The sequence below is a fragment of the Pyxicephalus adspersus genome, chromosome 7 (assembly GCF_032062135.1).
Source record: "Pyxicephalus adspersus chromosome 7, UCB_Pads_2.0, whole genome shotgun sequence".
In the NCBI taxonomy this organism is placed as follows: Eukaryota; Metazoa; Chordata; class Amphibia; order Anura; family Pyxicephalidae; genus Pyxicephalus; species Pyxicephalus adspersus.
In genome coordinates, this window is record NC_092864.1 from 34,857,640 (window position 1) to 34,870,846 (window position 13,207).

Sequence of the window (13,207 nt, forward strand, 5' to 3'; positions counted from 1 at the left end):
GTGTGGACGGTATAATAGCAATGTGCAGGAAAGAAGCGTGGAGCATTTGCCAATAGTCATTGGAATGTCAATAGGAAAAGAGTGTGGAGGGTATGATAAAGGGTAGTTTGTGCAGGGGAGGAGTGTGGAGGGTATGATAAAGGACAGTTTGTGCAGGAGAGGAGTGTGGAGGGTATGATAAAGGACAGTTTGTGCAGGAGAGGAGTATGGAGGGTTTTACAAAGGACAGTGGGCAGGAAAGGGGCCTGGAGGCTATGACAAATGGCAATATGTTAAGGAGAGGAGTGTGGGGGGTATGACAAAGGGCAGTATGTCAAGAAGAGGAGTGTGGAGGGTATGACAAATGGCTATGACAAATGGCAATATGTTAAGGAGAGGAGTGTGGGGGGTATGACAAAGGGCAGTATGTCAAGAAGAGGAGTGTGGAGGGTATGACAAATGGCAATATGTTAAGGAGAGGAGTGTGGGGGGTATGACAAAGGGCAGTATGTCGAGAAGAGGAATGTGGAGGGTATGACAAATGGCAGTATGTGCAGGCGAGGAATGTGGAGGGTATGACAAATGGCAGTATGTGCAGGAGTGGAAAGTGGAGGGTATGACAAATGGCAGTATGTGCAGGAGAGGAGCGTGGAGGGTATGACAAAGGGCACTGTGTGCAGGGAAGGAGCATGGAGGGTATGACAAATGGCAATATGTTAAGGGGAGGAGTGTGGAGGGTATGATAAAGGGCAGTATGTCGAGAAGAGGAGTGTGGAGGGTATGACAAATGGCAGTATGTGCAGGAGAGGAATATGGAGGGTATGACAAATGGCAGTATGTTCAGGAGTGGAGTGTGGAGGGTATGACAAATGGCAGTATGTCAAGGAGAGGAGTGTGGAGGTTATGATAAAGGGCAGTTTGAGCAGGAGAGGAGTGTGGAGGGTAAGATAAAGGGCAGTATGTAAAGGAGAGGACTGTGGAGGCTATGACAAAGGGCGGTGTGTGCAGGAGAGAAGTGTGGAGGGTATGACAACAGATAGTATACACATTAGAGAAGTATGCAGGATAAGGATATGGTAGATGTTAGTGTGTACAGAATAGGGATGTCAATTTTATATTAGGAGGCATTATGTGCAGGATTGAAGTGCAGGGGTTATGCCAGGGGTAATATATGCAAAAGGAGACTGTGCAGTATGTAGCCGGGAGGGTTAAAAATGTATTGTAGGGGAAAGTATGGAGGTATGACAGTGATCAGTATGTGTGGAAACAAATTGTGGAAGGTATGGCAGAGGGTTTGATCAGGGCAGTATGGATGGGAGTGGAGTGTAGAATATATGGCAGTGGGTAGAATGTGCATAAAAGAATTTTGGAAGGTATGACATGGGAAGAACAGTTCATGTTTCAAAATTATAGTTGCTGATATTTCCATAATTAGCAACAATGTTGCTAGAAAGTATAGTCATATAGTCATAGTCATACTAATAAATGAAAAGGGTGTAAAATGTACCACCAATACAAATATAATATTTCCCTTTAATTTAGAAAGTGTATATCTGGTTGGAAAGTGTAGCACAATACTTATATGCTGAAGTCTGCATAGCTTGAATAGTTTGATAAATGTCTTGAAAGATGCCCCTAGGGGAATCTGGGCTGGTCAATCAATAGCGGCTGCATAGAAGGTGAATACCAAATTTTTACTGTATTGTAAGATGTGCAGACTGATGTGTGGACTGTACAATGAGAGGTCCCAATCCGCAACTTGATTGTTTTCTAGAACATCTTAGGAAGACAAAACCGCATTGTTTCTAACATAGTGAACAGAGGATTCCGCAGGCTGAAGTGTTTATGCTTTGTCTTCAATTAATTTATTGGATTCTGAACTCCTGTTTTCATTCAACTTAAATATGAAAAATAAATTTGAAAATAAAATAAGGTATTTTAAAGCAGAACTTCAGGCAGGTTTATGGAAAAACATAAACAAATGTAGCACTGTATTTATTGATATATATACTGTATATATTTATATTGATTTTTTTTTTTTGTAAATAAAGCAATTTTGGAACATTAATGTAACCTGGTATTAGCCTCTTGCTATCCCTATACAGCAGACCTTTGCATATGCTTGAGTTGGTGGGTTACTATTAGTATATTAACTTGTAAAATGTTACCAACCAATTTTCTGCACCTGGATCATTTAAGAAGCAAATCTAAATGTAAATGATTATGCGCTGTAATGTTCTGCAATGTCCCTTTGTAACTTTGGAGCCAAATTTCTTCCTCTGCAATACATAATAGTACAACATTGACATTACAGCACATAATCATTAAAGGATATTGTACAGATGTGCAGTGTTTGGTGGCTTCTGATCGATCAATTACCAATCGGAAAATTGATTGGATCATTCAGTCAAGTGCAAAATTCCCAGTGGATCATGTGTTCGGCTATGAGGATCAATGGATTGATTAGCACATAGCCGGTTATATGTATAGGTGCATACATTTGTTGAGTCCCAGGAATTCAACTTTTTTATATATATATATAATTTCAATATATGTACATAAACACGTAAATTTTTTTATACACTCATCATTATTGGATAATTTAGGTGGGAGATCAAAGGGTACACATTTTTAAAAAAAAACTTTTTTCAACAGGAAAACAAAATATACTACAAAACTTACACATGCAAAGAACTAAAATGAACATAAACATCCAATACTTAAAACATTGACAACATCGCCACAAAACCATGAAGATATAGCAAAATGCAAAAATAAAGAAACAACAGATAGAAGGTAATATTACAGAACATTATTAATAATATTATTTTTATTATTAATAAACAGGATTTATGTAGTGCCAACATATTATGCAGAGCTGTACATTAAATAGGTGCAGGGAGGTTTTATTCTATTGGGTGTAGCATTCTGCCCTGGACATTTTCTAATATTTGATGGATAGGAGATTTGGGGAGTAGACCTGAATGATAAAGTATCCAGTCAGGAGCTGACATAGCCCATCAGTCATTAGCTATAGCTGGACACTTTAACACAAATTGTCCTCCTTCAGCTTGAAAAATACATACGGATCAGTCAAGCATATTTAAACCACAAAAGGTTGATTATGTGCATTTCTAAAACAATAGGCCCCCATGTATAATTTGTAATACCTACCAAAAGTGGAAAGACAATTGCAGGACAAACAACAGGGTCATGGGCACCCAACTTTTTTGTTGTGCTTGGGGGAAAGACTAGCCAATGGTCTGATCCCACAGAAGAATTACTGTAGTAAATATTACTTAGAAACCTAATGCTGGCCATGGGAAAATGTTGTCTGAACTGTTTTCAGAGAGCGAATTTTAGCCTTTTTATATTTTGCTGGCACCACACAGAATGCCCATTCTAATCCGAGTCCACTGCCAAAATCACCTACAATGTGCACCTGAGCATCAAGACTGAATCATGGGTCAATGGAAGAAGGTGGTCTAAACCAAAGAATCACATTTACTTTTTGATCATGTGGATGGCCGAGTGCGTTGATTTCCTGGGAAAAAAAGCCGAATGCACTGTAGGAAAAATGCAGGCCAGTGGAGGCTATGTGATTTAAAGGATCTGCTGAATATGCCTTGGTGCCAGATATCACCGTGCACCTTCAGAGCTCGTGTGAAGTCCATGCCTAGGGTTTAGTGATGTTTTTGCAGCATACGCGGAATGTGTACAATAGTAGGCAGGTGATTTTAATATATATATATATATATATATATATATATATATATATATATATGGCTTTTTTATCTCGTATAATGTTTCTGTTCTATTTTTTAGTCTACAGACCTATGGATCCAGAGTTTTGTGAAGGATCACCACCATCCACCACTCAGCTCTGCAACATTCACTGTCCTTTCGAATGTATGCTGTCTCCGTGGACTGAATGGGGACCTTGTATCCATGAAAACTGCCAAGATCCTCATGTGAGGAAAGGTATATTTTATCACATTATTTCTAAATATTGATATTCACAGGAGGTTTTCTGCTTAGTCTTGTAATGTATTTTTATTCAAAGCCTGCAAATATTTTTTTTTGTAGCTTAAAGGTTATGTGTACCTATTAAGGTTAACGGTGCAGTCTAAAGTTCCTCATAGGCTGTACTGTCCAACTACCATCCAGTGGAATTATTTCCTAATATATTTCCTGAATACCATAGCAATCTTCTGAGCCCTCTCACATCGTGTAGCTTTAGGCTGTTTTATTGAAGCAAACGAATATTCTGTTTATACTCTACTTACTTTTAGCTGCATTTTTAATTAAATGAGCACAATTTACGACTAATTGTGTTGTCCACAGGTCTACCTGATTGACTATAAATCAAAATGGATGTTTATGAGGGCCAGACACTTTAAAGTTTTCTTTAAATATTTCTAATCTAATAGATTAGATCAGAAGGAAATTTTAACTGGCATGACCGGTTTTATTACCAGCAGTAATGGCTCCGGATAATATTGGTGGTCAAACAGGAAAACTGTGCAAAAGATCATTATAGAGATTGCATTATGGAGGTTGCTTTTGCCAAATCATACAGCTTCCATGTTATCTTTTGTTTGATATTACTATACAGCTACAGGTTACTTCATTTTGTTGCTATTTTATGTTTAAATGTAGCCCATCATAAAGGGGTCATTTAGAATCTTAGAAACAATTTTTTTTTTATATTAATGGACACATTGAATATGAAGGATATCTGGGCTTTACCCTTTCCCTGCAAAGAGGTCTACAATGTCCGTAACGATTTAGGAATATACCTCTGAAATCAATAGCTGGAGCACCCTTGTTAACTACTTACCATTCAGCTAAGGAAATAGAAATTTCCCTTGAAGGTCATGGAGTCCATGACCTTCACAGATGACCATAATGCATTTAGGTGGAAACATTCTGTATAATTAGAAATGAAAGATTTTTTTCCTTTATTATTGGCTAAGGGTCTTTGCTTTTTTTTCCCGTTTCAACTGTTAGGATTTTGATGCACCCTGCCAGAGTCACATTGTGCTCTGGTAATTCTATTTGCATTATTTAATTACAATCTCTGCTTTTTTTAGGTTTTAAATTCCGAAGAAGACATGTCTTACTGCATTCAGAAATTACAGATAAGAACTGTCCGCATTTGGTGGAATCGGTGCCTTGTGATGATCCTGTGTGTTATAAGTGGGCAATATCAGGGGAGCTACATTGCATTCCCGAAAATGGAGACTGTGGCCATGGAAGATACCAAATAAACACCACCTGCAGGGGGCAGAATGGTAAGCCTGGTTTTTAGTTTATTTTTCATTTTAATGTTCTCGGAGTGTCAATGACAGGTTGGCCATAGTTGGTCTTCCAAAGATTGGGACCTGTGACAGTATGGTGCCACATTCAGTATTGAAAATATAGATTATATAGAATAAAGGATATTTAGGTCACCTTTCCTCAATGATTATCAACCAATATATTCATTAAAAACATAATTTAGTTATATGTTAAAAGATACAAATATTGACACGGTCACCCTGATTCATCAATGAAATGCGCGTACGTACACACGTCGAGCGTACGCGCATTTCATTGATGAATCAGGGTGACAGTCAGCAAGCTCTATTACCGCGGGTCCAGAGTCGGGCCCGAGTTCTACTGAACTCGCCTGCCGGTTTCCTGCAAAGATGAGCAAAGATCTCGAATACGCCAATTAAGGCGATTAATTATGCATTGATGTGATTTTTTGTAATCCTCATGATTGTTAGTTTCATCTGTTGCTGCAATGTTTTTGTGCCTGGTTTGTAATGCCAGTTTGTGTAGTTTAGCACTTCTTCAGCAATGTGTTGCCATTTTTTCCACAAGTATTGAGTACAAATGCCTGCATGGTTTCCACACCAAACTCTTACTTGACCCCTCTCGTTGTCTTTGTCCGATTGTCACATATTGGTATTTTATCAAATTTCAAATGATCAAATTTAAGGCGATAGAAATTCACTTGCAATTAGCACTTGCGCAGTCTGTCAAAATTGGCTGTTTAAACATTTTTTTAGGGCTAAGGGTAATATGTGTGCCATTAGAAAGAATGCTTTTTTAGGGGAACAGTGACTTTTAATGCAAGCTCGCCAGTGTCAAACTGCCGGGGATGCGTGGCTCCAGCAGCGAGATTGTTTTGGTTACTAACTTCCAAGCGAATACGCCAGCGCCTGAAGTTTAGTTGATAAATTGATCGAAGGCTTCCGATTTCGGATTTCGAATTCGAATGTGCGACCGAGCATTCGATTTTGCTTGGTGAATCACCCTCTGTATATCCTATGGTATCAACACAGATGATCTTCTTTTGGACCTGGAACTTCAGCAGGTGGCCTTGACATTGCACAAGCCTAAATGGATTGAGTTGCTGCCATGTGATGGGCTGATTAGGTATTTGTGTTAACATGCAGATGAACAGGTGTACTTGATAAAGAGCCTGATTTATTAAAGCTCTCCAGAACTGGAGAAGATAGGCTATCATGTAAGGACCTGGGTGATCTAGCAATCCCAGAAAGGATTTGATCCAAGAGTGAAAAAATTTGTTATGAATAACAAGAAATGATTTTAAGATATATACTCTAGGTTTGCTGCTTCACTCAGGTTCCCCCATGATAGTTCATCATCCTTTATTAAATTAAACTCAAAGAGGCGGATTGTTTATATTCTTTTATTTGATGTTGTTCACATCTGGTTCTTTATGAGTCAAAGATAACATATCATAATCAACTGTGCACACTGGATCAAAGGCAGCATAACACTCCAAAGGTCATATTATTCAAATCAGGGGATATGAGTCTAGAAACCGTCATATAAAACTACTAGGTGTATTACAAGGAAGGAATAAATGCCCACAAAGATAATCATGTACAGCAGTGAAACAACCTCTGGAATTAAAGGCAGGACTTGGAGGGATGTTAATCGATAATATGCAACCACAGGGCCTGGAGCCTAATATTATGCATGTATAAAGATCATTATGAATCCATTTATTCCTTTCCTACTATATCCAAAACTAAAAACAAAGATTTTGATTAAGATGTACTTTAAAACAACTCCAGGCAGGTACAAAAAGAATATGTATTTCAATACGTAATTATATATATATATATATATATATATATATATACATACACACAAACACTTTGAATATATAAATATGACTTAGTATCAGTGTTTGTAGTCTAATGTACAATCTGTACATTTCCCAGTAAGGGGAGGAAGCAGCAGCACAAAGAGCCAATCCAGCAATCCAGTGTGCTGCAGTACAAGGAGCCTTCGATTAAGAGATGACAGCACAGTGAAAGAGTTATAAGCTCATCACTGTGCTGCTTTTTTTCTTATCAAGGTATGTAAAGGGGAGGATACCTGTAAATGTAAATTTAGTTGCAGAAGAGAAAGATTAGGTTAGAAATACTAAGAAACAAGGCTGTGCCATGGGGCAAATGTGTAAATCCCTGGACTGCATGTACAAAAAAATATGCAAAATACACTGTCTTTATTTCATCTTTGTATTTAAGTATTTGTTTGGAGTTCAGCATGTATAGGCTTGGTTATCGCTTCCTCAAGCAAGTGAACGGCTGCCTCAAGGTAGATGCTACATGTTTCTTCTCTCTGTAGCTGCTAGTGGTGGTGGTGGTGGTGGGGGAGTTAAAGTGGACCTAAACTAAAATTTTAATTTTACATAGAAGGGTAGGCAAAAAAGCCAATCCCCCTTCTGTCTTTATTACTGCATTGGAAAGGCAAAGAAGATGGCGGTGTCTGTCGCATTTTCTGCGGAGGGTTGAAGGAGGATACCAAAGACGACGCTCGACCCGATCCAGGAAACCTCCAAAGGGATCAGTGGATCTGCAAATGTAAGTGAGTGAAAAAAAGGTGAGTTTTTTTTTTTTAGTTTACTACTACTTTTATTCTCTACTTTTTACTTTATTGATTGAACCAGCAACAGTAAAAACTGTGGCTAGCCAGGGGAACCAATCACAATTTATTTAACTGAAGCTTGAAATGAATTGTGATTCGATGCTGGGGTTGTGATGTGGTTGTGGATTGTGATTGCATTCCCTTTGCATCCCTTATGGGTTCTTTGAATAACCCTTTGTGAGTGGTTGACTTTGGGGTTCCATTCTGTTGTTGATTTTTTATCTGATAAAAATGCTGACTTTCTACCATGCCTTATATAGGTCATCATTAGTACAGAGAAATCTCAGTTTTCTGTCCTGTATCCTTGTTCTCAGGGATTATATAAGGTTAATGTTTAAATCATATTTCCCATATCTGAATCCACAGCTCGGTGGTGCAGAACAGATTGTGATTAACGATTGTCCTGGGAATCAGCGTGTTGCTTATTATGGTGGCAAGGGTTTCAGATATCTGTAATAAAAGTGAATTACATCCAGCAGCCTGGCGGGCTGCTTGTTCACGTAGGCATGGCGTTTTATGTCTCACACTGCTCATCACATTAAATCTGGTACTTTTGATGGCAATGCTGAATTTACTTTGATAAGATTTTAATGTTTTTCTTCCACAATATAAAAATTCTCACTGCATAATTGTGATTGTGTGTTACCAGATCCTATGTTTAAAGTCGAACTATGACCTCCTATTAAAAAAAAAGGTTGTGTTAATTTTAGATTCATTCTATACTTACAGTCCACCTAATGCAGCTTCCTATGGTGGGGTGGCAACAATGCTTCACTGGTTCTGAAAACAGGGCAGAGTGTCCTCTCACATGTAGACTGTGTTTGCTTACACTACACTGGGATAGGAAAATGTTGAAGAGGGTGTGGCATTGCCACTGGTGATTCACAAGTCTGTAACTTGTAAACCAAGACCTGGCTACACCCAGTCCCGCCTCCTGCTTTCTGGATTAAAAGAGCTGTAACTCCTCCCACTTTAAAGATGTGGGAACAATTTCTTCCCCATACCCCACAATTTGCTTTTTTCTTTTAAAACCGAGGATATTAATAAACAGAAATGATCTCCAGTTAAGCAGGCAGTTCATCCATAGATACTTAGTGGGAGAAGTATTAATAGGTGGGACTATTTACCATCTGTGCTTTAAATTTTCACAGGATACCAGGATTTTCTGATGGTGAGTCCTCAATGCTGGTATTATTTCAGAGCAGGAAATGTTGGCCTTTAGTGCAGAGGATTCCAACATATTTAAATTTGTTAATAATACATTTACCATCACTTAAATCAGAGAGGGTTTGTTTTAGGGTAACAAAGAGGGTTAGTGTTACATGATGAGTTAGTGTTGGGGTACCTGGAGGGGTATTATAACATGTTAGGGTTAGAGGGTGCATGATGAGGGTTTTGGATGGGTTTGTATTAGTATTGGGGTTGGTGTTAAGTATTAGTAAGTGTTAGTAATAGGGTTACAGATGTATTTAGTGGAACACAAGAAGTTTAGGTATTGGGGCTGTAGGGAGGAATAGTATTGGCGTAGGGTTTTCCAGGAGGTTTCACATTTATGTGTGATTAAAGTTAATGTGTGTTAGTGTTACAGAACAGGTTAGTGTTAACTTTGGACCCACTGAACATCACACTAATGAACTATAGGATGTGGGTATATAAAAAATATAAAAAGGTTTCCCTGAAGACCTGAAAGTTATTTTAAGGGGTCCCTCATATTAAAAGGGCAGAAAAAGGCTGGGCCACAAGGGTATTAGGGTTACAGGGATGGTTGGTATTAATGCTGGGGTTACTATGGGGGTTATTGTGTGGTGAATGTGTATTACTGTTACAGAATGGGTGTTAGTATTAGGGTTACAGATAGAGATAATGTACGGAATACATGGAGGGTAAGTACTGGTGTTGGAGTTACCAGGATGGTTATTGGTGTTGTAAATTTGTGTTAATGTTACAGAGTGAGTAGGGTTACAGATAGACCTAGTGTATAGAATACAAGGAGGGTAAGTACTAGGGTTACAGAATGAGTTAGTGTTAGTATTTGGGTTACAGATTGAGCTAGTGTAAAGAATACAAGCAGAATACATAGCTATTATTAGAGTTGAAGGGAGGGAGAGTTCTGGTGTTGGTGTTACCAGGATGGTTGTTTGTGTTGTAAATGTGTGTTAATGGTATAGAATAAGCTATTATTAGTATTAAAGTTACAGATTGAGCTAGAGTAAGGAATACAAAGAGGATACCTACTGGGGTTACAGACAGGGTAAGTATTGGCGTTGGAGTTACCAGGATGTTTATTTACATTTGAAATGCGTGTTAATGGTAGAGAGTGAGTTAGTGTTAGTATTAGGGTTGTATATGGAAGTAGTGTTGAGAATACAAGGAGGGAAAGTATTAGTGATTTAGAATGGTTTAGTGTTAGTATTTGGCTTATAGGTGGAGCTAATGTAAGGAATGCAAGCAGGGTAAATATTAGGTTGGGGTTACCAGGAGTGTTAATGTTCATGTATGGTAAATGTGTGTTAGTATTACAAAACAGGTTAATGTTAGGTTTACAGATGCAGTTAATGAAAGGGTTACAGGAAGGATAATGTGTGTATTGTCTGTACACAAGCTCTCTGTATACTACATTAGCAAGGATATATAAAAACCACACTACTAACAAGGTGCCTTTAAACTGAGGTCCTACTGTATTGACACTACTTACTGCAACATGTAGAATTGACTCAAATGAAAGCAGGCTTATATAGGAGATACCGAGCCCATATAAGCTGGTATTTAGCTTTTCTTTTACCTTTCTTCTTTTATATGGGAAATTTACATGGTATTACATATATATATATGCATATACATATATACAAAAAGGACTAACCTGCTTTGTCATTACTGTCTTTGCATTTATTCCCAGAATGTGTGGTTATTGTAAGCAAAGCTGACCCCAAGTGCTTGCCAATAACCCCAAGCTCTGGACAGATATTACAGTGCCTTTTTACTTTCCATTATCCTTATCTCTTTATTTTCTAATTAACTTTTGGGTTTTGTTTTAAGTCTTTTCCCAGTAAATGTAAAATGACAGATGTGGCTTCATGGTAGTGGATAGCAATACCCTTCCAGCATGCTGCAATGCATGTCCTGGCTTGTACTATCTTTTAGAACTTGCCAGAAAGGCTTTCTGCTACCAATAATGTGTGAGGTCTCTGCTCTGGTTTCTAATCAGAATTAAAATATAAAAAATCTTTAACACTTTAGCACAGGGAGCAACGATGCAGAATGTAATACATCACTGCAGCCAATTACCTCTCATCTATCATCATACTGGGGTGTCATAACAATCAAGGAGTGCACCCTAGTTACTGTGGGTGATCACATTTTGTAAAATTTCCAATGTAATGTATTCTAATTATTTGCTAGCCTTAAGGTGCGTACACACTTCCAATTTTTATCGTTCCAATCGAACGACAAACGATCGATTGGGCAAAAAATCGTTCGTAAAAAAGTAACCAACGACGCCGACGAACGAGGAAAATCGCTGGAAACGAACGACCGGACCGACGGATCGGATTGGACGACGATCGTTGAACATCGTTCGTGTGTACGGTCGTTCGTTGATCGTCCATGTTCAGAGCATGCGTGATGAACGAACGTCCGTTCACTTTCCTGTCGTGCACATAGTTCCTCTCGCTCAAACGATCGTATCTATTGTGTGTACAATATCTACGAACGATCGTGTCGTTAACTCTATGTGCAGGATCGGTGCTATACGATCGTTCATATATATCGTGCATGAAGGTTCGTCGTTCGTTTTCCAACGATAATAATTGGAAGTGTGTACGTAGCTTTAGTATTGTAGATTTGGGCAGGGCTCCAGAATATTTAAGCCACTGGCTTTATCTTTATCTGTTATCATTTTGCAAGCAAAACTATAACTCTGACATTCTACATGCCCAACTTGTCCAATCTGCACTTGAATCAGTTTCTTAACTTGTATGAATTACAGAAGCGTGTTAAACGTATAAACACTTCAGCTGTTTTTCCCAACGTATAATGCAAGCGGAACTAAGGCAGAAGTGGCATCATTTATTCACCCTCTGATTATTATTTGCAGATCTGCACACTTGCTAAAACATGTCATTTAACATTTGCTATTGGAATATGAGGGGGTGCTGAGAAGTTCCTGGCTTTGCCCCCTTCCAGATGAAATAGAACAATGAGTGTGGGGGTATATGACAGCCTAACATCTTAAGCTGCATACACACATGCAATTATAGTCATTGGAAAGGATCTTTCACTATCCTTTCCAATTACTAAGCACTGCACAATGCATGAACAAGTGCTGTACATACAGCACTGTTCTGCTCTATGCAGAGGGGGTGGGGAAAACGACGGAGTGGCACCCTGCTGCACGCTCTCCCCCTTCCCTTGGGATAGGATTGTTCGTCGTCCGTGGATCCGCCAGGATGGTTGTTCGGACGATGGACAACGGGAGCTGTACACACGCCAGATTCTTATCCGATATCGGCCCTGAGCCAATTATCGGGCAGGAACCGTTGAGCCTGTGTATATAGCTTAAGTATGTAACTGTGCAAATATCGGTCTTTGCGATTCTTAAAACTGTTTTTTCTTTTAGTGAGAAGCTGTGATGGCAGAATTGGAGTTACGGGCCATCATGAAGTGTTTGTTTCTCCAGGGAAAGTCAGCAAAGGACATTCATACTGAGATGTCACAAACACTGGGGGAGAAGTGTCCTTCCTACAGCACTGTCAAAACCTGGATATCTCGTTTCAAACCTGGGCATTTCATTGTTGAAGATGAACCCCACAGTGGGCTCCCCCAAACCTCAACTGACCCGGCAATCTGTGATGCTGTTCATGAGCTGATTATTGAGGACCAGCGAATATCAGCAAAAAAGATAGCCCAGATACTTGACATCTCACGGGAGCGTGTTGGGTTTGTTATCACCACTATCCTAGACATGCGCAAGCTTTCTGTGAAATGGGTTCCGAAATGTTTGAACAGTGATCAGAAGAAGGAACTAGTTGAAGCATCCAAAGCCCTTTTGGCCCTATTTTGAAGCTGCACAGAACTTTTTGGCTAGGTTAGTGACTAAGGATGAAACCTGGCTCCACATCTATGATCCTGAAACCAAGGAACAGTCAAAGAAATGGCGCCACAGCGGGTCGCCGCGGCCAAAGAAGTTCCGAACCCAGGAATCTGCCAAAAAAGTCATGGCGTCCGTTTTCTGGGACAAAGATGGTGTTCTGTTGGTGGACTACCTACTTCAGGGCTC

At 39.1% G+C, this 13,207-nt stretch overlaps 1 protein-coding gene across 1 annotated transcript in view; it reads left to right on the forward strand.

The window, feature by feature from the left end:
* THSD7B (thrombospondin type 1 domain containing 7B) overlaps positions 1 to 13,207 on the forward strand; it is a 313,336-nt gene that overhangs the window by 134,277 nt on the left and 165,852 nt on the right. The window contains 2 exon segments of the mRNA XM_072418113.1: positions 3,805 to 3,960; positions 5,073 to 5,273. Of these exon segments, the coding sequence (XP_072274214.1) occupies positions 3,805 to 3,960; positions 5,073 to 5,273 (357 nt within the window).